Source organism: Hyperolius riggenbachi, chromosome 2 (assembly GCF_040937935.1).
Source record: "Hyperolius riggenbachi isolate aHypRig1 chromosome 2, aHypRig1.pri, whole genome shotgun sequence".
Classification (NCBI taxonomy): Eukaryota; Metazoa; Chordata; class Amphibia; order Anura; family Hyperoliidae; genus Hyperolius; species Hyperolius riggenbachi.
In genome coordinates this window covers 457,335,449-457,359,965 of record NC_090647.1, presented here as the reverse complement: position 1 = coordinate 457,359,965, position 24,517 = coordinate 457,335,449, and the positions used below count along the sequence as shown (strand labels likewise).

Here is a 24,517-nt window from a genome sequence, read left to right as displayed (position 1 = left end):
CTTTAGGTAGGACCACACGCTACATAGATGTTGGTAAGACCAAACATTGATCATTTCGGATTGCTCCAAGTGCATCTAGTATTGGAAACAAGGAAGGAATAATCTGGTTGCCACAAATATCTAAGCTAGTTCTTCCTTCAAATGGATCAGAGATGAAAAACTAAGTAGAACAACTAACTTCTCTATATATCTTATCTAAAGTTTAGATAGTTTACACAGCAAATTCAGGTGCAAACAGCTTCAACAGTATATGATTATTTCTTCCTGTGACACAATGAAGCAGCCATGTTCTGTTTGTGATCATTACACACAGGCAAGCTGATCTGCATCTCCAGCCCTCAGCCTGTGAAAACTTCACTCCCCTCTCCTCCTCCCTCTGAAATCTCTGGCTAGTAACACCTCCTCCTCCTTCTGCCCAAACTGAGCTCCCATAAGCCCTTGCTACATGGATCTGAGAGTGCCAAGGCACTGGAGAAGCTGTGGGGGAGGCTTGTTTAGTTTATAGGGAAGCTGAGTATTTAAACAAAAAAAAGTATTGGGCTTGAGGAATGGCCTATAAACTATATGAAATAAACACAATTATGCAATGAGTAAAAGTTTATCTTGAATCCACTTTCAGACTATCCGACCAGGTATCTATTATTTTTCTATTTAAGTAGCATTTTTAATGGTCTGTGACATCTTTTATGCCTTGCTCACACGATATTTGGAAGCGCAAGCCATAAATTGCAACGCTTTCCTCATATTAAAGCGGACCTGAACTGAGAGCTTCCTCTCTGCTCTAAAAGATTAGCAACAGATAATAACCTTTAGGGTACGTTCCCACTAACGCGAATTCGCATGCGTTGTACGCATGCAAATTCGCATAACCAATACAAGTGGATGGGACTGTTTCCACTTGTCAGGATTTCTGAGCGCTTTCGTCCGCGTGAAAAATCCGCATGGCAGAATCAGAATTCGCATACCGCTATGCGATTCGCATACAATGTATTTAATAGGAAATTCGCATGGGGTTTTGTTATGCGAATTTTCATCCGAATTCGCATGGAATCAATGGAAAAGCACACAGGCACTGCCATGGTTAAATTAGCATATATCATCATCCATGCGAATACGCATGAAAATTCACATATAACTGCATGCGACTTTCGCATCCGCATGCAAATTTTTACCGCGGCGATTCCCACCGCACAAGTGGAAACGGGCCCTTAAAGAGAAACATTTCTTCGTTACTGCTTATACAATTTTGCAGTGCATCTACTTCCTGCTTTCATGGAAGCAGACATATTGTTAACATCCTGTGTTTTCAAATTCGCTTATCTGCCGTGGCAGTCAGGTGACAGAGGGGGAGATTAAATTACAATTTGTGATTAGACACAATGAGGGGGAATTAGACAGGCGAAACTCTAAATACACAGGGTGCATTTCTCTGTTTTCCTTCTGTCCAGTGCAAGAGTTCAAGTCCACTTTACCAGCACTATTGGTAATAATATGATGTGCATTTTTTTCACTATAATGCACTATAGATATCAATAGCACAATTAGTTTCTAAGCAGAGATGTGAACGTGCCCAGTAAGTTATATGGCCATTGTTTGTATACACCAACATGCTGTGTTATTGTGCAATAGGCATAGTGTGAATAAGGCCTTATGCACAAAAATCTGCTTGTGGGCTCACAGTATAGTTATGCTCCCTCTTCTTCTTTTTTTTTCTCTTTTCTTATTTCTGTCTGCGCTATCAGCTTAATGATTTTCTTATGTTTCCTGACAGGACGAGTCTCTGCAAAAGTACTGAGTAAAAAAGTAAAAAAAGATTTGAGCAGGCTGGACAGGAGAAATAAAGCAAGCCAGATTCGTAGACAGAGGAAAGATGCTGTAAGTATATAGTGCTTTTGTTGTTGTTGGTGTAACAGAAGATACAGTCTTCAGACCCTTTCTCCTGGCACAAGTTGAGATAGACCATGTAACAGCTTAGTAATCAGAATGCTGAAATGTTACCTCATTGTGCGAAGGGGTTCTTTTAAGTAGATGTGATCATGCAGTCAGTTTCAGGGTCTAGGGGTCTGCTGCTTGGATTGCATCATCCTGCTTTTCAGACTACATGATGGAAGGCACATAATTAATATCTTTAAGAAGACTGCAGCCCTGGAGTTACTACATGCCTGTCATAACACTGGTTTGCTTTTTACTGTCCTCAGGTTCTCTCAGAAAAGCGTAACCTGGGCAGCAAAGATGGCCCCCCTCACCTTGTGGTAGTGGTTGCACTGCATGCCACAGTGACCCCAGACAACCTCTCAAAGCTGGTACAATGTACTGCGGGTGATATTCTACATGACGATGAAGGCAAAAGAGGCATGTTTGCTCTTGTCTGTTCTAAGCTCAAGCAAAGATGGCGCTTCGTTCAAGCAGAGAGAGGTAAGAAGTAATTTGTATTGTCAATGTAAGGGGGTAACACCAACCAAAATGAAACATTTCAGATGAGTGTGTAACTTCTGTTCTCTATGCTCAGATAATCTGCACTCTCTTCTGGACCTGGCTAAGGTGGCCGACACTCTCCTCTTTGTTCTGGATCCTCAGAATGGATGGGATAGTTATGGAGATTACTGCCTGTCCTGCCTGTTTGCTCAGGGCCTCCCAAGTTATGGTGAGTAACCTGTAAGTAATGTATAGGGTTTGATTTAGTAAGGCCTCTCCAGTTGGGCTATCATAAGTGATGTAGCAAATCTGGACTGGATATTTTCTAACATATCTGCTTTTAGGTGATAAAAAGATTTCAGGCCTGACCGGAATCATATTGGAACCTAAGGGGGTTGCTGAGGTGCAAGTAAATTCAGTCTTTAACACTTAGTACTTGTTCAGTCAGTCTTAAAGAAAAAAAAAACCCTCTCCCACTGTTCCTAATTACACGCCACTCTGTAAAGCTCACTGACCCCAGAAAGCATGGCACATCACTTCGCAGCAGCCATGAATTCAGTACAGGTTTTTGGGATTACTTACATGGGACTGGAGATGCCATTGTAGTAAACTAGGCTCAATGTCATGTATTTTTTTTTTCTGTATTTAAATTTAATTTTTTAAAGAAGGAAATGGAAGTATATATAAATGCAAGCTGTAAGTAAAATTCATCTAACATAAGCTTCAAAAATAAGATATAACATAATATTGTACAAGTACAGACTTACAGCTCTGTCAGTAATATAAGATGCAATTTATAACAAGCTGCAAGCCTTTAAACGAAGTAGCCCCTGTAAACACAACTTTCAGATTTTCAAAGTATCGGGTTAGCATTGCCTTAAAAAGACTGTAAAAAAAACCCAAAACATAAAAAAGCAGCCCCATGGGGGACACTTACCTTGGGAGGGGGAAGCCTCTGGATCCTAATAAGGCTCCCCCTGTCCTCTTCACCCTCCGGGATCCAGCACTGGCAGCCATGTAAATATTTACCTTACACGTTGCTGCGCAGGTGCAGTAGCGGCTTTCAAGTGGGCTCTGGAGGAATTAGCCGAGCCAGATCAGGTCCGCTCTACTGCGTTGTCAATTCGCGCCTTGGGTCTTGTGGGCAGCCAGATCAATAAATCAGACTGAGGGCTGGTGCACACCTAAAAGTGCTAGCATAATTGCAAACCCTGAGCGTTTTTAAAAGTGATTTTTCTAAGCAATTCTGGGCCTGTGCCTAGCGATTTTCTAGATATGCCTAGCAATTTTAGGAGCGTTTTGGTGTAGCAATTCTTTATTTTTTTGCACAGTAGAGCTGGAAGTGTACGTCTTTTGTAAAAAAACAAAACAAAAAAAACTTGGAAAATCTCTCTGTAATACCATTTTTTTATTTTTTATTTTTTTTAGAGCGATGTCCACCCCCCCACTTTCCTATACTTAATGTTGAGGCCAAATCGCCTCAGAAATACTGCAGGACCTGCATTTGCAAAAAAAAAATCACATCGCTCTGGCGCGATCCATCCCATACAAGACATTAGCCAAGCGCTTTTAAAAGCGCTAGTGTTTTTAAAGTGGATCCGAGATCAACTTTTACTCATTGCATAATTGTGTTCCTTTCATGTAGTTTATAGGGCATTCATCAAGCCAAATACTTTTTTTTGTTTTGTTTTAATACTTAAATTCCCTATAAACTAAACAAGCCTCACCCACAGCTCCTTTTGTGCCTTGGCACTGTAGCAAGGGCTTATGGGAGTTCAGTCTTGGCAGGAGGAGGTTACTAGCCATTGATTTCAGAGGCAGAGGGGAGGAGGGAGGAGGAGAGGGGACTGAATTTACACACAGGCAAGCTGATAGCATCTCCAGTCCTTAGCCTGTTACCATTCGACAAACAGAACATGGCTGCCCTCATTGTATCACAGGAATAAATAACTACAAAACTTTTGAAGCTGTTTGCAGCTAGATATGCGGTGTAAACTATCTAAACTTTAGATAAGATATATAGACAAGTTACTTGTTATAGTTAGCTTTTCATCTTGCATCCGCTTTAAAAGCACTCAGAAGCGCTCTTGGGGCGCACGGGCCCTGACTGAAATCCGCCCGGCCACAAGATTGTCCTGTCAGCATAGCGTGCATTGTTTATCCAAGCAGGACAGTGTGCAGAGGAAAGGAGAGAGCTTCTTACACGTTCTTATTGCAGCCCGTCAGTCACCCAAAACCCTAGCTCTCCTCAAGGTCTGATAAGGTGAAACATGTTTTTTCTTTAACTATAAATCTATGTCCTTACGAAGTCCCCTCTGCATATTCAAGGTGTTTAGAAAAAAGGAAACAGTTGATAGTATTCCTTTAATAGCATGCGTGATATTTAGGCGGCTACAGACAATTTATGTCAGAACATAGAGAGCAGTAAATACGCTTTTTTGGAACTATGAATTTCAGAAAATCTGACCATGTATCTGGCAGTGGAATGCCTTATCGTGCTCATTTGTTTTTTTTTTTTTTTCCTATTGTAGTTCTTGCTGTGCAAGGTATGAATGAAATTCCAGTTAAAAAGAAGACTGATGTAAAGAAACAGCTGAGTAGAGTCATTGAGAAGAGGTTCCCTGATGCCAAGCTCTTCCATTTGGACACTGAACAAGAAGCTACCATACTCATGAGACAGATAGCCACTCAGAAACAGAGGCACCTGGCGTTTCGTAGCCGGCGCTCGTATCTGCTGGCACACAAAGCTGAATTCCAGCCTTCTGATGACACTGGCCTGGTGGGCACATTAAAAGTGTCTGGCTATGTGCAGGGACAGGAGCTCAACGTCAACAGACTGATCCACATTGTCGGCCATGGAGACTTCCAGATGAGCCAGATTGATGCCCCGCCAGACCCCTATCCACTAAATCCTCGTGCCCACAAAGAGAAGGTGAAGAAAGGACAGGATGTGGATATGATGGTATGTTCTAGAGATGGAGAGCTCCTTTCTCCCTGCTCTACTAAAACTGTTACCAGTTGTATTCTGTAATTTTTCTATACAGATATGTTTTAAATAGAAATTGTATAAGATCATCATCAACAAATGGAAAGTACATTTCTAATGTTTTATGAGGGTAGATCAAAAAAGTTTTCTGCTCACCAGTCTAAGAAATTCGTACATTCGTACAGCAAACACAGCCAATAATTATACCAAAACACAAGAGTATTACTGACCATTTTGTGAAACCTGCAAAGTGGCCCTTGCGCTAGTTAAATCAAACCTGAACTCAGAACTTTCTCAATGCTCTAAAAGTTATGCAACACAGTAATAACCTTTTTAAAGAAAAATATATTTACAGCTGATACAATCCTACAATAAATCTGCAGTGCGTCTACTTCCTGCTTTCATGGAAGCAGACATATTATTGTGCTTTCAAATTAGCTTATCTGCCGTGACAGGCAGCTGACACGGGAGAGACCAAATTACAACTTGTGATTAGTCACAGGTGAGGGGGAATTAGACAGGCTAAACTCTCTAAATACATACAGTTTGCATTTCTCTATGTTTTCCTTCTGTCCTGTGCAAGAGTTCAGCTCCACTTTAATGAAAGCAAAGAGTGTTTAGAGGTGCTGTATGAAACTGCCCACCATGTTTTCTTTATTTTTTTTGTGTTTAAAACCACTTCTCAACCACAGGGTTTTTCACCTGAAAACCACAGCAATATTCACATTTCAGGGAGGCAAATGAGGGCGCAAAACTTCACTAATGCTGTTCACTCACTAAGGCTCCCTGCACACTGCAAATCCGTTTTCCGATTCAGATTCAGTTTCCGATTTTCAATTCAGATTTTCCCTGAATGCATTCAATAGAAAAACGGATCAAAAAACGCAGCATGCTGTAAAGATTAAAAATCTGAATCGGATGTAAAAACAGATTAAAAATCGGAAATGCATGCAGTGTGCAAGAGGCCTAATGCTGTTCTAGTTATCTGAGATCCTCTCATGAGTGATCTCAGGAACTGTAACAGCATAGTGACTGATGCAATGTTTACACACATTCTGAATGAATGAGCACTGCCATTGGCTTTGGTAGTGCTCGTTCAAACTTGCAAGCACTTTGATTGGCTTTATGAACACATGTTCACATCAGCCAATCACGGATCAGCGGGTGTCCGACGCATACGTACATGCGATCGCGCACAGCGTGAAAATAAACGAGTCGCTTGTCTACGCACCTCTGACTCAGGTGAATTTTAAAGGGGCGTAGATAAGCATGGCAGAGGTTGCCAAGTGGTTAAAAAATGTGTATTGGGAACATCAATTATTTGGGCTTTGTATCTGCCTGAGCACTGCTATACACCACCCAGTATTCTGTCACTCGTTGGCACACATCTGACAGAACATTGAACTGACCGCTAGGTGAGCTCTGCAGATCTGATTGGCCCACTTCCAAACTGCATCAAGTTAAATTCATTCTGCATGCTAAAATGATTTGTAGTGTACCTCATTGACCATCTCTAATACAGACACTACTTTTTGGAATGTTCTTTATTTTTTTACATGCTAAAGGGAACCTGAAGTTAGAGGGATATATACATACTTATTTCCTTTTAAGAAATGCCCATTGCCTGGCTGACCTACTGATTCTTTGCCTCTAATACATTTTTAGTTATAGCCCCTGAAAAGGCATGCAGATCAGAGGTTTCTGACGAGATTAGCTACATGCTTGTTTCAGGTGTGTGATTCCGACCCTACTGATGCCAAAACGCTTAGAATGATCTCTGAGCAAATAATATGTTTTGAAAAGAAAATAAATATGGCAGCCTCTCTATATCTCTTACGTCTGGTGTCCTTTAAATTAGTTATCACACTAAATAAAACTAATTCTAGCATCAGTAACCTATCAATTGTATACCCTTGTTGCCATATGAAAAAATGTAAAATGTTGAATGCATCCAGTGGAAAGAATCAGGCCCACTGGAGTGAGTGAGGAAAGCTTGTGTTTGGCTTCTACTCAAAAATGTAAATTGTTTACACAGGCTAATAGAAAACCTAACTTTTTCCTGTATAATTAATGCTCATCACAGGATGCACCAAGTAAATGCACAGACATGGAAGAAGATGTGAAGGTTCTAATGAAAGCAGATTCAACCACACAAGAGTCCCTGCAGTCTGAGATGGTGCCTGACCCCATGGAGGGGGAGCAGACATGGCCTACTGATGAGGAGCTGAAGGAAGCAGAGGGTGAGTCTGTAGGCATGTCTTTCTTGTCATCTCATTTTTTATTTTTTATACTGGGTTTCAGCCACATGAATACATGTAACACGGAAAGACATTAAGTGATAAACTGGGACACCTGGTCCTACCTCAGCCATAAATATTGTTTAAAGTGAATGGGAACCGCATTTTAAAAAAAATGAAGCAAATACTTACCTAAGGAGAGGGAATGCTCTGGGTCATATAGAGCCTTCCGTCTCCTCTCTCGGTGCCCTCTATCCTGTGCTGGTGTTCCCCCTGTTTAAATCCCCCACCGAAAGGGCATATTTGGAAGTCTTCGGGAGCCGTGTCCTCCCAAAGACGTGCGGCTCCATATGGTAAAGGCGTGAGCGTGCAAGAGAACGTGCTTGCGCAGGTGCAGTACAGGGCCGCCTTTCTTCAGGAGCACTCGGGCTCCCTGAAGACTTCTGAAGCCTCCTTCGGCCGGGTAAAGCAGTATTTGACTAAATTAGTCTGAAGCCTCCTTCGGCCGGGTAAAGCAGTATTTGACTAAATTAGTAAAATACTGCTACCGGGCGAGCCAGCACTGGAACGAGGGGACCAGGAGAGGAGCCGGAAGGCTCTATAGGACCCATAGCCTTCCCTCTCCTTGGGTAAGTATCTGTCTCATTTTTTTTTTTTAAATGCGGTTCTCATTCACTTTAAGGATGTTCGCCATAGCGATAGATAATCCAGATGCTTCTCTTGTCCTCACCTCCACCGATCCAGCCCCGGGACCAACCCCCCCCCCCCCCCCGCACCTCTTTGACAAGGGCTTGTTGAAGAGTGCGTGATGACATGCTTCTGTCTGTGATCGAGCACGGCCGCATTGCGCCGATTGGGTGCAGATTTTCCTGTGCAATGCGTCAGCGCTCATTTAAATGGGAGCAAGGCCATAGCCTTCCAAAGGGGCCAGCAGTGATTGGGTGGCAGACGTGAGAAGCCTCCACCAAACCAAGGTAAGTATCTGACTTTTGCTTTTTTCAAAATTACAGGTTACTTTGACTTTACTTGACCAAAGTGAGAATTACTTTGGTTTGCATCTTTGTATTGTGAAGATTGCACAGCCAGATTTGGGGCATTCATGATGTAATTTCTCCGCAGGCAGGGTTGTCAGTTACTTAATCATATAAACATTCTCTTTAGATGCTTTAAAAGCAAATGTTAAAGTCAAAAGGAAGATTCCCTCGGGTGTATCTGCTTACCAGGCAGCCTGGATATTAGAGGATGGAGAGAGTGAGGGAGAAGAGGGAAGTGATGATGATGATGATGATGATGATATGGATGATGAGCAGGAAGATGCTATGGATGAAGCTGCTTCAGAGGTAATGAATTAATCATGTTATTTAACAACTTGATGTATATAAAAGATATGAGGAAAGAAAATCATCATCCTCTCAAAGTTACTTTGACTCCTGTTAACTGTGTGGATACAGGGAAGGTGTAGACTGGTAATGAAGCCAATTCATTCAGCAGCAGCATTCCTATAAATTCAAAGTATGGCGTAAAAATGTTTTTTTTTATTTAGAATACTGTACAATAAAACTCATGCATTGTGGGAAATTAAAAAAACCGTGTCAATGAGGTGCTGCACCTGGTGCAGAGTCCAGTGATCTGACAATGACTATTCTCACACAAGATCAGAGCTATGTGGACGCTTTGAGATTGGCAGCGTCCATTTCACTTATAGTTACGCAATTTTTGTATTTTGTATTTTGCACTTGCTGTGTGCATGCGTGTGCCCACGCTGTTGGGCGTGGACACAGGCATGTACAGAGCGCTGTTTGTTTGAATTGATTGATCAGGGAATGGTTTAGGATTGTTTATTTTTCATATACTTGTATGCACAAGCAGCACTTTACTCTTGATGAGGATTATTTGTTATTTGCACAATAATGCACATTTGATAGCACCCTGCCCTATGAACTATGTACTATACTATTGTAGTGTGATCTGATCAAATTGTATCCTAGAGGTGGAGAGTATCAATAACCGTTGATACGTATCTATGAGACAGATTTTAATTGTTTTTATGAATTTGTTCTGTTTGTACGTTAAATAAAGACTTTATATTTAAACCATTGAAATTCAGATTGTTCTGGACATATTATTTATGGCCCAAATAGGTTTTTTTCTTTTCTTTTGGTGGATATGATTTAATTTAAAACCTAGTGGCATGGTATTGAATAGAGAGATATACCTCATGGGGTTCTCATGTGTGGTGTTTAAGATCAGAGCTATGATCTGCACTATATGAATTGATAACGCAGTATTACAATCCATGTACAGTGCATGTAAATACAGTCTGTCATGGTTCATCACATATTCCAGCGCACAAGAGAAGACACATAACCTTTATATTGCGCTTTTTCTCCTGGCGGACTCAAAGTGCCAGAGCTGCAGCCACTAGGGTGCGCTCTATAGGCAGTAGCAGTGTTAGGGAGTTTTGCCCAAGGTCTCCTTATTGGATAGGTGCAGGCTTCCTGAAACCTTAATCAATACACTATCCAGCCACTTCAACATAAATCAAAACTGCAAGTGCCCGCATAGCATTCAGCATAGATTTTTGTAGCCATCACAGTGCGTAGTAACGTGGAAGTAATTTGGGGATTCCTATGGTGCGGTGCAGGGGGTTGTGGGAGGAGCATCATGAACTCTGTCTAGATGATGGAGTAATGTGACCAGGAAGCTGAAGGCTTTCATGGTTAAGGAACATAAGGGGTAGGGGAATCGCACACAGGTTAACGAAGAGCGAGGGAAGGCTTTACTTATTCGATGAAAAATTAAAAAGTGCCATTTTATTTGGCTAGAGGTTCTTCTTTTATTTAAAGGGAACCTTAACTGAGAGGTATATGGATGGTTCCTTTTAAACAATACCAGTTGCTTGTCAGTCCTGCTGATCTCTTTGGCTGCAGTAGTGATTAAGTCACACACCTGAAACAAGTATGCAGCTAATCCAGTCAGAGCACTTGATCTGTATGCTTGTCGAGGGGCTGTGGCTAAAAGTATTAGAGACACAGAATCAGCAGGAGAGCCAGGCAACTGGTATTATTTTAAAAGAAAAAATCCATATCCTTCTCAGTTTAGGTTCCCTTTAAAGAGAATCTGTATTGTTAAAATCGCACAAAAGTAAACATACCAGTGCGTTAGGGGACATCTCCTATTACCCTCTGTCACAATTTCGCCGCTCCTCGCCGCATTAAAAGTGGTTAAAAACAGTTTTAAAAAGTTTGTTTATAAACAAACAAAATGGCCACCAAAACAGGAAGTAGGTTGATGTACAGTATGTCCACACATAGAAAATACATTCATACACAAGCAGGCTGTATACACCCTTTCTTTTGAATCTCAAGAGATCATTTGTGTGTTTCTTTCCCCCTGCAGCCATCTTCCACTGAAGTGTCAGGCTGTTTCTTCCTGCAGAGTGCAGACAGCTCTGCCTGTATGTAATTCCTCAGTATGTGAAAGCCCAGACAGCTCAGAGGAGGATTTATCCAGCTTGTAAGAGAGAAGAGAGAAGCTGCCCTAATCTAAATAATACACAGGCAGTGTGCAGAGAGGGGCCTGGAGGGGGGAGATGCATCACAGAACCACAACACTGAAGAACTTGGCAGCCTTCCAGACACAGGCTGACAAGTCTGACAAGAGAGAGATAAGTTGATTTATTACAGAGATGGTGATAGTAGAACGTGCTGCAGTAAGCCAGAACACATTAGAATAGCTTTTGGAACTTGTAGGATGATAAAAAACAGGATGCAATTTTTGTTACGGAGTCTCTTTAAGGATGGACAGCTCGAGTGTGCGATGCCGATGTATTTATTTATTTTTTCCCTTGCTTTTGTAACCTTCAAAGGGAATATTTACTGCATCATATGAAAGTTGTATATCATGCCTTGACCTGTTCTTTTAGGAAGAGGAAGCCAGTGAAGATGAAGCAGAAGAAGAGAGTGAGACTGTGACCATCCCAGACAGCACTCGGGATGACAAATATGATGAGAACTTGGATGAAGTGGAGGAAGAGAAGATGTTAGAGATGTACAAGCAGGAGAGGCTAGATGAGATGTTCCCCGATGAGGTGGACACTCCACGAGATCAGCTGGCCAGAACCCGGTATAATAACTTTTTCGATCTTTCTCTGGCAATCATAGAGAACATACTTGATCTTCTCTCAACTTGCTATTCTCTGGTTCCATAGGTTTCAGAAATACCGCGGTCTGAAAAGCTTTCGCACATCGCCTTGGGATCCTAACGAAAACCTACCCAGAGATTATGCTCGTATCTTCCGGTTTCATGATTTCTTCAGGACCAGGAGACGGATCTTCAAGGAGACGGAGGAGGACAAGAATGAAGGTGCCATGGCAAGTATTAAATAAATAGAATATTGAAAGGTTCTACTTATCAATATGTAATTTAAAGCAAATCTGAAGTGAAAAAAAACCTTATGATATAATTGTATGTGTAGTACAGATAATAAATAGAACATTAGTAGCAAAGTAAAAGAATCTCATATTTTTATTTTCCGTTTATATCATATATAAATGGAAATGTGATTTGTGATTTCGATTTTCCTTGGATGCTTTCAAAACAGGAAGAGAAACGCAGAAAAAAATGCAGCGTGCAGTACCGATTACAAATCGGAATCACATGTAGTGTACAAGAGGCCTGAATCCAACTAGCTAAATGCAGCAAGTGCATCTCTACTGGCATGTATACGGCTGAAGATATTATAGATTACTCACTGTGCAAGCACCGCCGTACTTGTGCAGGAGCAGAACGGCTGTGCTCATGTATGGAGTGGAGCGCGGTCACGATCAGAACTCCAATAAGCTCTTGTCTGATTTCATTCAGGGGTCCACGTGGCAACGCTGGAGCCAGGAGGCTACCCTTTTCTCCGGTAATTATCATTTTTTTTTTTTTTTTCACTTTTGCTACACTTTTTTTAATTTCCTCCAGTCCTAGGCCCATATGCAATTCACTTTTTCACCTGAGTTTTCTCCATGGAGATCATTTTACATCTTCAATTTATAATAACTTTTTTAGCACTTTGCAACTGAAAAAGTACCAAAAAGTACTTGAAAAAGTACTATCAAAATTATTTTGAGTATTTGTTTGCTTGTTTGTGGTTTAAAATGCATATTATTGACAAGTTTGAAAATTTCACCTAGGAGAAAACTCAGGTGAAAAAGTGAATTGCATATGGGCCCTGGTGTCTGTTCACTGCTATGAGAAAATGGACTGGCCTGAGAACTCCTGTGGCAGATTTATCAAAACCCAGTACAAGGAGAGCTGAAGAAATACTAGTGCAGATGTTGAGCAGTGTCTTAGAGCAGCCTTGATTTCTCTCCTCATCCTCCAGGATGGCTGCATAACATGAGAGATAGCCTAGCTCCTCCCCCAAAGGAAACACCCCTGATACAAACTTTTGCATAAGAAGCCCCTGCCTACCCACACACCTCAGTTTTGCTGTGTTTCCCTCCTTGGAAACATCCGGATACGAACGTTCGTGGACTCCTCTCTCCCTGGATGCCTGGATGCCTGCATGTGAGCTAGCGTTGCTTGCGCTGGCGACAAGCGGAGGCGTACTGTCGGTCGCTTGCGCCTGCTCCTCCTTTTGGGATTGGAGGGGCGGGTCGGGATCCGTGGGAGCGGTGGTCTGCCGCTCGTTTAGGGAGGTGGTGGCAGAGGAGTGTCCTGCGTGTCAGGACGACACCCGGAAGTACAAAACAAGCTACTTCCGGGTCAGGTCATCGGGCCATGTGACTTCCGCTTTTTAAGTGGGAAGGCGGCGGCGTCTCAGCGCCATTTGAGTCCAGCCACAGCACTGTCCGGGGGAGCATGGAGCAGGCAGAAGGCTCCTCCGTGGAAGGCCGCAAAACCTCCAGTGACACAGCAGAGAAGGTAGGCTGTTTGTCGGCGGTGGTATCGCTGTCGGTAGACAGTGACACTGGTGTAATGTTAGCCTGAAGGGGCTGTGTGGGATTATTACTCCAGGTGTTACCTACTGACATGCGTCTATGTGTCCAGCCATGGCTTCCTAGTGGTTTCTAGTGGCTGGAAACACAAGGGGAAAAAAATAATGGGATGCTGTAGCAAAGGGGCAGGCTGGAGACTAAAAGAAATGTTTTGTTCTCTAGGCATTGCCGGTACAGCCAGCTACAAAGCATAGAGAAAAATCCAGGAGATGCTCTAAGTGTGATGCAAAACTTTCAGCCTCCTGGTCGAAATCAGTATGCCAAAATTGTATTGCAAAGGATAAGCCTGATCCATCGATTGTGATGCTAAGTTTCATGGAGTCAATGCAGAAAGAATTTACTTCAACTTTTCAGGCCTTGCGCTCAGTAATGATGACAAACCCAGTGCCACCGCAACTGCCCCCTGTGTCGGCCCATGTAGAGTTTCCTGTACCCGCTTCGAGTCAGGAGTCTCGATCGCAGAGAGGGGCAGGGGCTGCGGCCCAGGAGGTTCAGGGTTATGTTGTTTCTACTTCAGCGGAAGACTCGGTTGAGGAGATTGAATCTAGAGCAGATTCAGGATCAGATTCCATTGCAAAGGATATGAAATCAGCAAAGTACCTATTTAGTGCAGAGGAAACGTCAGAGCTTTTGAGAGCAGTCTATGATGCGGAGCAAATTCCTGACCAGGTCACGATCTCCTCTGCACAGGACGATATTTATATGGGATTACAGGGTAGTGAAGGTAAGACTTTCCCCATTCACCCAGCAATTAAGAAGATAGTTACAGACCAGTGGATTGATCCAGAAAAGAGGTTATACATACCAAAGTCGTTTAAACGCAGATTTCCTTTTAAGGAGGAAGATATAGCCTTATGGGCAAAGTGTCCAAAGTTGGACGCGGCACTCTCACAGTATTCTAAGGATACGGATCTATCCTTTGAGGATTCGGGTGCACTGAGAGACCCCAGGGACCGTAAGGCGGAGACTATGCTCAAAAGGGCCTGGGAGGCCATGGCATTTGCATTTAAACCAGCAATGGCTTCCATTTGCATTGCAAGAAATTTAATTAAATGGTTGTCGGGTCTAAGAGACCATTTAGTAGCAGGTACGCCACAGGCGGAGATCCTGGAGTCCTTCCCAGTCTTAGCCCGATCCGTCGTGTTCCTAGCGGATGCGGCAACGGAATTCTTAAGATCTACTGCCAGAGTTGCTGCCCTCATAAATACAGCCAGAAGAGCAGTATGGCTAAACACTTGGGAAGGAGATGTAAGCTCAAAACAAAAGCTGTGTGCCATGAGATTTGAGGGTGACCTTTTATTCGGCAAGGATCTGGACAGTATTTTGGAGAGGTCATCAGGGAAAGGTAAAAAATTCCCTAATAAGAGGGGCAAGCCACTTCCACGAAGGTCCTTTCGTGGGAAAAAGCCTTTCTTTAACAAAAATCAGAGACCACAACCCCAGAAGAAAAGATGGGTCTATACAGGTGAAAAAGGTAAATCCTCTTTCATGTTCAATAAGCCCCCTCCCTCTGGGGCAAGACAGGAAAAATGACGAGATACAGGTGGGGGGAAGGTTACTCCACTTCGTCAATCAGTGGGGTCTCATTACCCAGAACCTGTTCATATTAGATCTTCTAAAGACAGGTTACAAAATATTATTCGCCTCCCCCCCTCCAAAAAACTTTGTTCTTACAGGGACCCCAAGAGAGCCGGAAAGAGCCAGAGCTCTGAAAGAATCAGTTCTCACCTTATTGAAGCAGGATGTGATTTGCAGCGTGCCAGAAGAGCAGTTTTACCAGGGTTACTACTCCAGGGTATTTCTAATCAAAAAACCCTCGGGGAAATATCGCATGATTTTAAATTTAAAGAATCTAAACCCGTTCATTCAGGTGGAGAAGTTCAGAATGGAGAGTATATTTACCATTCAGGCCTTGATCCCCAAGGACGCGTTTATGGTAACTCTCGACTTAAGAGATGCTTACCTTCACGTGCCCATCAATCCAGCTTACCAAAGTTATTTAAGATTTGCAGTAGCTCTGGGAGACAAAATATACCATTTACAATATCGGGCACTCCCGTTTGGTATAGCAACTGCACCGAGAATTTTTACAAAGATCATAGCAGAGGTGATGGCACAGTTACACCGTCTGCAGATCCGAATCATTCCATACTTGGACGACCTGTTGATTCTGGCAGATTCAAAAGAAAAGTTATTGGCCGATTTGCACCTGACATGTCAGGTATTGTCAGACCTGGGTTGGCTATTAAACATAGAAAAATCAATGCTGAATCCCAGTCAGACAGTGCGGTATCTGGGGTTCAGGGTAGATTCGGTTCAGGAAATGACTTTTCTGCCAGCAGAGAAACAGGAAAAAATAAGACAGAGGGCATATTCTTTCAGAATAAAAAGCAGGGTATCGTTAAGAGACGCAACTTCCTTGTTGGGCCTTATGACCTCGACCATACCGGGAGTGGTATGGGCACAAGCACATACGAGAACATTACAGGAATGGTTCCTGCAACATTGGAAGCAGGGAAGAGTGCATCTCGACAAGAGGTTCACCTTATCGCAAGTAGTCAAGGACTCCCTATTGTGGTGGGAGGACCAGAGCAATCTCAATCAGGGCAGGATGTGGCATCCTCCTTCTACCATCCGAATATTCACAGATGCCAGTCTGTGGGGATGGGGAGCGCACTCAGATCTATGGCACGCTCAGGGAGTCTGGAGTCAGGGCATGTGCAGGGAATCATCGAATTTCAGGGAGCTCATGGCGGTAAAGCTGGCCTTGGCCCAATTAGCCCCCCACATAAAAGAGACACACGTTGTAATTCTCTCGGACAACATTGTGACAGTCTCTTACATTCGGAAACAAGGGGGAACCAGGGTAAAGAGGCTCAGAGACTTGGCCTTGGAGATTGCAGCTTGGGCAGAGCACAATCTAAAATCTCTAACTTCAGTTCATATAAAGGGCTCTCTAAATTTTTTGGCAGACCAATTAAGCCGACCCAAGTTGCTGGAAACAGAATGGGCATTAAACTCGGAGGTGTTCCACCAGATAGTACAAATGTGGGGGAGCCCGAGTGTGGACCTCTTTGCGTCCCCCAACAATGCAAAGACAGAGTTTTTCTTTTCCCTAGATCCAGCGTGTCCCATGGAAAGGCTGGATGCTCTAGCATTGCCATGGCCCAGGACTCTCCTTTATGCCTTCCCCCCGTTTTCACTGATTTCTCGTTCAATCTGGAAGATAAAGAAAGAGAAGGCCAGAGTTATATTCGTAGCGCCCTTTTGGCCACGAAGGATATGGTTCCCAGATTTGTGTATCCTGGCAGCACAGGGTCCTTGGTTTCTACCTCACAGGAAGGATTTGTTAATACAACAGGGGAGATTCCATCAGAGTCCAGAGAAGTTTTCCCTGGCAGCCTGGCTCTTGAATGGAGGGCGTTAAAGAAAAGGGGTTTTTCGAACAGAGTGATATCCACGATGGTTTCATGTAGAAAGATTACTACGAGAAAGATTTACTGTAAATTTTGGAAAGTTTATTGTTCCTGGAAAATGAGAAAAAATTTAGTAGGGAACGATATTGCTACGATTTTGGAATTCTTACAGGATGGAGTGGATTTAGGTCTATCACCTAGTACATTAAGGGTTCAGGTTTCGGCCCTTTCCTTATTTTTGAATATTAAGATTGCCAGAGATTCGGCTATCATTGATTTCTTAAAGGCGGTATCTAGGGCTAGACCGATACCGACAAAATTTGTTCCCCCATGGGACCTAAATTTGGTCTTAAGGGCTTTAGCAAGAGATCCTTATGAACCCCTGAATAAGGCTTCTCTAAAGGCTCTGACGTTAAAAACTACTTTTTTAGTCTCTGTCACATCAGCTAGGAGAGTTGGTGACATTCAAAATTTATCAATAAAGGATCCGTATATGCAGATATTTCCAGATAGGATCATATTCAGGACAGATCCAGCATACTTACCTAAAGTTAGTTCACGCTATCATAGGTCTCAAGAGATTATTATACCTTCCTTTTGTGATCCACCAAAGAATGATAGAGAAGCAGAATGGCACAGTTTAGACGTCAGGAGAGCGGTAATACAATATCTTGACAGGACAAGATCTTTTAGGAGATCAAATCATTTATTTGTTTCCTTTTCAAACACAAAGAAGGGTTTAGCGGTGTCGAAGGACACGATTGCCAGATGGCTCAGAGAGGTAATAGCTTCAGCCTATGTGCAGGAAGGACAGAGTGTGCCTAAGGGCATCAAGGCTCATTCGGTTAGATCACTTTCGACCTCGTGGGCTGAAAGGTCTGGTGCATCACTAGAGCAAATTTGTAAAGCGGCAATATAGAAGGACCAACACACATTTGTCAAGCATTACAGAGTGGACCTACTATCCAGCCAGGATTTGTCATTTGGTAGAAAAGTTCTTCAGAACATCATCCCTCCCTAAGGTAATTTATTTCTCGCTGGTCTCTCATGTTATGCAGCCATCCTGGAGGATGAGGAGAGAACTCTGGGTAGAACTTACCGGTAGCGGTATTTCTACGAATCCTCCAGGATGGCTACCCTAGTTCCCACCCGATGATGGTCTATTGTGGCCGGATTCAGGGGAATTAAGGTAGCGGCTGTTCGGAAGGTGATACTCTGCAATAACTGAGGTGTGTGGGTAGGCAGGGGCTTCTTATGCAAAAGTTTGTATCAGGGGTGTTTCCTTTGGGGGAGGAGCTAGCCTATCTCTCATGTTATGCAGCCATCCTGGAGGATTCGTAGAAATACCGCTACCGGTAAGTTCTACCCAGAGTTTAGGCATCAGCTTTACATTTGCATCAGTTTTATTCCAGTTTCCCTTGCACTGAATTTGATGAAACCTATTCAGTCAATTTGTCTTTTCATATAAAACAATTTGTATTGGATCAGAGTACAGATTCAAGGAAGGGAGAAAGCACAGTGGGAACTATTGTGACTGTTCTGATGGCTGTTCAGGCCTTACAAGGCATGGTCCAATTGGCCCCAAAAGGGAAAAAAAATTCCTTCCCGACTCCAGATGGCAATCAGATAAAATCCCTGGATCAACATATATTTGGGCATTCCAATAGTATGTTAGACTGAACTGAACTCAGCGGCTCGATCCTGGGCTAGGAGAGCTGGTGCTGGTGCACTCCTCCACGCAGGTACACCACCCCTGCTCCACACAGTGATACTTGAATTAGATAGGAGGCACTCCACAGGCTTGAACTTGCGTTCGGTTTATTGCATGTCGATACACCTAGTAATTGTAGCCATGGATGTCTTTACGCTAAGAAAGGATCTAAGCCCCCTTTAAATGCAGGTATAGAATTTGCCATAACTACTTCCTGTGGCAGTGCATTCCACATCTTAATCACTCTTACTGTAAAGAACTCTTTCCTAAACAAATGGCTAAAACGTTTTTCCTCCATGCGCAGATCATGTCCTCTAGTCCTTTGAGAAGGCCTAGGGACAAAAAGCTCATCCGCCAAGCTATTATATTGCCCTCTGATGTATTTATACATGTTAATTAGATCCCCTCTAAGGCGTCTTTTCTCTGAACTAAATACAGGGAGTGCAGAATTATAAGGCAAATGAGTATTTTGACCACGTCATCCTCTTTATGCATGTTGTCTTACTCCAAGCTGTATAGGCTCGAAAGCCTACTACCAATTAAGCATATTAGGTGATGTGCATCTCTGTAATGAGAAGGGGTGTGGTCTAATGACATCAACACCCTATATCAGGTGTGCATAATTATTAGGCAACTTCCTTTCCTTTGGCAAAATGGGTCAAAAGAAGGACTTGACAAGCTCAGAAAAGTCAAAAATAGTGAGATATCTTGCAGAGGGATGCAGCACTCTTAAAATTGCAAAGCTTCTGAAGCGTGATCATCGAACAATCAAGCGTTTCATTAAAAATAGTCAACAGGGTCGCCAGAAGCGTGTGGAAAAACCAAGGCGCAAAATAACTGCCCATGAACTGAGAAAAGTCAAGCGTGCAGCTGCCAAGATGCCACTTGCCACCAGTTTGGCCATATTTCAGAGCTGCAACATCACTGGAGTGTCCAAAAGCACAAGGTGTGCAATACTCAGACATGGCCAAGGTAAGAAAGGCTGAAAGACGACCACCACTGAACAAGACACACAAGCTAAAACGTCAAGACTGGGCCAAGAAATATCTCAAGACTGATTTTTCTAAGGTTTTATGGACTGATGAAATGAGAGTGAGTCTTGATGGGCCAGATGGATGGGCCCGTGGCTGGATTGTTAAAGGGCAGAGAGCTCCAGTGGAGGTGGAGTACTGGTTTGGGCTGGTATCATCAAAGATGAGCTTGTGGGGCCTTTTCGGGTTGAGGATGGAGTCAAGCTCAACTCCCAGTCCTACTGCCAGTTTCTGGAAGACACCTTCTTCAAGCAGTGGTACAGGAAGAAGTCTGCATCCTTCAAGAAAAACATGATTTTCATGCAGGACAATACTCCATCACACGCGTCCAAGTACTCCACAGCGTGGCTGTCAAGGGTATAAAAGAAGAAAAACTAATGACATGGCCTCCTTGTTCACCAGATCTGAACCCCATTGAGAACCTGTGGTCCATCATAAAATGTGAGACTTACAAGGAGGGAAAACAGTACACCTCTCTGAACAGTGTCTGGGAGGCTGTGGTTGCTGCTGCACGTAATGTTGATGGTGAACAGATCAAAACACTGACAGAATCCATGGATGGCAGGCTTTTGAGTGACCTTGCAAAGAAAGGTGGCTATATTGGTCACTGATTTGTTTTTGTTTTGTTTTTGAATGTCAGAAATGTATATTTGTAAATGTTGAGATGTCATATTGGTTTCACTGGTAAAATAAATAATTGAAATGGGTATATATTTGTTTTTTGTTAGTTGCTTAATAATTATGCACAGTAATAGTCACCTGCACATACAGATATCCCCCCTAAAATAGCTCAAACTAAAAACAAACTAAAAACTACTTTCAAAAATATTCAGCTTTGATATTGAGTTTTTTGGGTTCATTGAGAACATGGTTGTTGTGCAATAATAAAATTATTCCTCAAAAATACAACTTTCCTAATAATTCTGCAGTTTATCTGACCTTTTTTGGTAAGTGAGACCTTCCATCCTACGTATCAATTTTGTTGCTCGTCTCTGCACCTGCTTTAAAACTGCAATATCTTTCCTGTAATGTGGTGCCCAGAACTGAATTCCATATTCCAGATGTGGCCTTGCTAGAGAGTTAAACAGGGGCAATATTATGCTAGCATCTCGAGTTTTTATTTCCCTTTTAATCCATCCCAAAATTTTGTTAGCTTTAGCTGCAGTGGCTTGGCATCGAGTTCGATGATTTAACTTGTCGATAAGTACTCCTAAGTCCTTCTCCAAGTTTAATGTCACCAACTGTATCCCATTTATTTTGTATGGTGCTAGACCATTGGTATGACCAAAATGCATGACTTTACATTTTTCAACATTGAATTTCATCTGCTATGTATGTGCCCATATAGCCATGCTATCCAGATCCTGTTGCAATATGTCCCTATCTTCCTGAGTGTTGATGATTCTGCACAATTTTGTATAATCTGCAAAAATGGCAACATCGCTTACTACAGCATCTACTAGGTCATTAATAAATAAATTGAAGAGCACTGGACCCAGTACAGACCCCTGTGGGACCCCACTGCTTACAGTCACCCATTTTGAGTATGATCCATTGACCACAACTCTTTGTTTTCTGTCCATTAGCCAGTTCCATGCGCACAGACTCTTCCCCAGTCCTTGCATCCTCAACTTTTGCACCAGAGTTTTGTGTGGAACAGTGTCGAAGGCCTTTGCAAAGTCCAAGTATATCACATCTACAGCATTCCCAATATCCACATTAGCGTTCGCTACCTCATAAAAGCTGAGATTATCTTCTACTATGAAGTCATGTAAAGGATCTCTTAGTAACCCCTCAAATAGTTTGCATACAACTGATGTTAAGCTTGCAGGTCTATAATTTCCTGATCTGATTTTTTTTTTCCCCCCCCTTCTTAAATAATGGGAAAATGTGGGCTGTACGCCAATCCACTGGGACTCTGCCAGTTGAGAGTCACAAAACATAAGATAAAGGGGTTTATCTATAACTGAACTTAATTCCCTTAGGACCCGAGGATGCATGCCATCCGGGCTAGGTGCCTTGTCTATTTTTAATTTATTTAGTCATGCCTTCACTTCCTCCTACGTCAAGTATTTAATATTACAGTTAGAAGATTGAGACTCTTCTGCATCTGTAATTTGCAACAGTGATATTTCCCTTGTGAAGACAGAAGCAAAGAAAGCATTTAATAACTCTGCCTTACCTTGGTCATCCACCTTTGAGTTCGCACCCTCATCCTTTAGGAGTCCTATACAGTCAACCTTAAGCTTCCCTTTAAACACAGTGCTTATTGTAAGACTCCGAATTCTGATGCTTTGAGTGTAACATCTATACAGAGCACTTAATATCACCACTTTCTCCCACTGCCTGATACGTGGAAAAACTCAATCTGCAGATTTAATTATGTGCAATTGCTAGTGTGCACTGACACATCTGCTGCAAGAACGGAGTTGAAACTTCAGCTGCTATTCAAGAAGTGATGGAAATAGTATAAACATTACACTATGTAAAATTACTTCAGTATTACCATATTTTGTTGGACTGTAAGACGCACCCAGGTTTTGAGCGAGTAAAATCAGGGGAAAGAATACTAAACCTGGTGTGTCTATAGTGCAGGGGCGTCTTATGGACCTCCCCCTCCCCCCCCCAAACTGTCTCTAAGCAGTACACGGCACTGCTACTTCTCACCTGATCCTGCCGGCACTCTCCTCCCCTCATCCCAGTCAATGTTCACGTGATCCTCTTCTGTATCTGCCGATATAGAGCTCCCGGTCCTCCATTCCTCCTGGCGTCCATACTTCCTGATCAGAGGTTCCATGTTACTGCGTGACCCCAGCAGCGCATGTGCGCTGGGTTACGCATGACGTGCGGTGCACATGCCAGGGAACCACTGATCAGGAAGTACGGAGGACACGAGGAACTAAGTACCCAGAGCTGTATATCGGCAGCTGCGGAAGAGGAGAAAAGGACAGTGTGCAGTGATTAAGAGAGGTGTGTGATGGCAGGATGCAGTAAGTGTTTCTCTGTGCTTTTTCTTACTGTGTATTTGGAATATAAGACGCAGGAAGAAAAAGCATGTCTTATATTATAAATAACTGGTAGACCTAAGCCCGTTTCAAAACGGGCTCTAGCTCTGTGTTGAATCCCCTCCGCTCCCTTTCCTTCCCTCTCACTCACCCGGGGCCGCCGTAGTCACCGCGCATGCAGCGCACACGGCCGCTGCTCACGCACCCAGCGCCCGCCCGTCCTCTCTCAACTCTCCTCAGTCTCTGTGTCACTCCCTGCACATGCGCAGTAGCGCAAAACACGGGACACACACACAAACAGGAAGTGCAGGAATGGGACGCAGAGACAGTTAATTTTTATTATAGAGGATACAGTATTTTTTCCAGGTGTTCTTTAACTTGATTTGTAAAATTTATTTTTGGTCCCTGTATGATTTAAAAGCAGTCCTTCCAAGTTTACTTCTTAAATTGAATGCTGTCTATTTGACTGTTTATCACTGACCTGTATTGGAGTCAATTTTCTTCTTCTTCTCCCAGGTTGGTTGGTATGTTACTGTACACATTAGTGCAGTACCTGTCTCAGTACTGCAACACTTCAGACAGGGGGCGCCACTTGTCCTGTGCTCGCTACTTCCTCATGAACAGAAGGTAAGTGTTTTGGATTACCTCAGATTAATGGCTGATTCGTAAGCCTCATCTACTTGGTACAATTTTCCATCAGATAGACGGATCTATTAGATAGATCTAATAAGAAATTGCATTGTGTGTAGACGTTCAAATTGTTTCAGATCAATTTTGCTGTAGATTTTGCTTTGATAAGTACCCAAAATCTATTGAAAAATCTAACGCAATCCGATTGAAACGGTTGGAAATTATCAAATAGAGCCGTCTAATAGATCCGATCTGACGAAAAAATTGTACCGTGTAGCTGTGAGGCTTTAGAACTGAGTGACTTCAAGTGAATCTGAGGCGAGAGTGATATGGAGGCAGCCATATTTATTTTCTTTTATACAATGCCAGTTGGCCTGTCAGTCCCGTTGATCTCCTGCCATCAGTAATATCTGAGTCAAAACTCCAAAACAAGCATGTGGCTAAACCAGTTAGACTTCAGTCAGAGCACCTGACCTGCATGCTTGTTCAGAATCTATGGCTAAAAGTATTAAAGGAAGATCAGCAGGCCAGCTGGGCAACTTGCATTGTTTACAAGGAAATAAATATGGAAGCCTTCTCATCACTCTCCCCTCGGGTTCCCTTTCAGACTATGCATGGTCTGTTCAGTTACATTCTTTATACTATTGCAGATGTCATTGCTGAACATGCTGGTGAGAAGACATCCTGGAAATAATGAACCTGTGAAAGCAAAAGAAGAAATCATTTTCCACTGTGGATTCCGCCGTTTCAGGGCATCGCCTCTGTACTCGCAGCACACATCAGGTATATAACCTGCAATCTATATGCACAATACTTTTTGATTTAGTTTACCATAACCTGCACTGAAAACCACAGGAGCAGAGATTGTGCTTGAGATCTTTAAACCTAAAAGGTACCCATCAATTCATGCTGCTTTTATGGTGTCCGTATCAGACTGGGCATCATACAATTACCAGAATGTACAGTGGGATTCAAAGGTTTGGGCAACCTTTAATTGTCATGATTTTCCTGTATAAATCATTGGTTGTTACGATAAAAAATGTCAGTTACATATATCATATAGGAGACGCACACAGTGATATTTGAAAAGTGATATAAA

The 24,517-nt window shown here is 42.8% G+C and overlaps 1 protein-coding gene across 2 annotated transcripts in view; it reads left to right on the top strand.

Moving 5' to 3' along the window:
- The window catches only part of TSR1 (TSR1 ribosome maturation factor), a 47,642-nt gene that overhangs the window by 14,477 nt on the left and 8,648 nt on the right, over positions 1 to 24,517 (top strand). For both annotated transcript variants that reach the window (XR_011026422.1, XM_068270087.1), the window contains exons 2-11: positions 1,772 to 1,875; positions 2,199 to 2,415; positions 2,510 to 2,644; positions 4,947 to 5,377; positions 7,485 to 7,641; positions 8,800 to 8,978; positions 11,564 to 11,763; positions 11,849 to 12,011; positions 23,305 to 23,415; positions 24,069 to 24,201. Coding sequence is in view for 1 of the 2 variants with exons in the window: in XM_068270087.1 (XP_068126188.1) it covers positions 1,772 to 1,875; positions 2,199 to 2,415; positions 2,510 to 2,644; positions 4,947 to 5,377; positions 7,485 to 7,641; positions 8,800 to 8,978; positions 11,564 to 11,763; positions 11,849 to 12,011; positions 23,305 to 23,415; positions 24,069 to 24,201 (1,830 nt within the window). In the remaining variant the exon portion in view is untranslated. The remainder of the gene's footprint in view (positions 1 to 1,771; positions 1,876 to 2,198; positions 2,416 to 2,509; positions 2,645 to 4,946; positions 5,378 to 7,484; positions 7,642 to 8,799; positions 8,979 to 11,563; positions 11,764 to 11,848; positions 12,012 to 23,304; positions 23,416 to 24,068; positions 24,202 to 24,517) is intronic.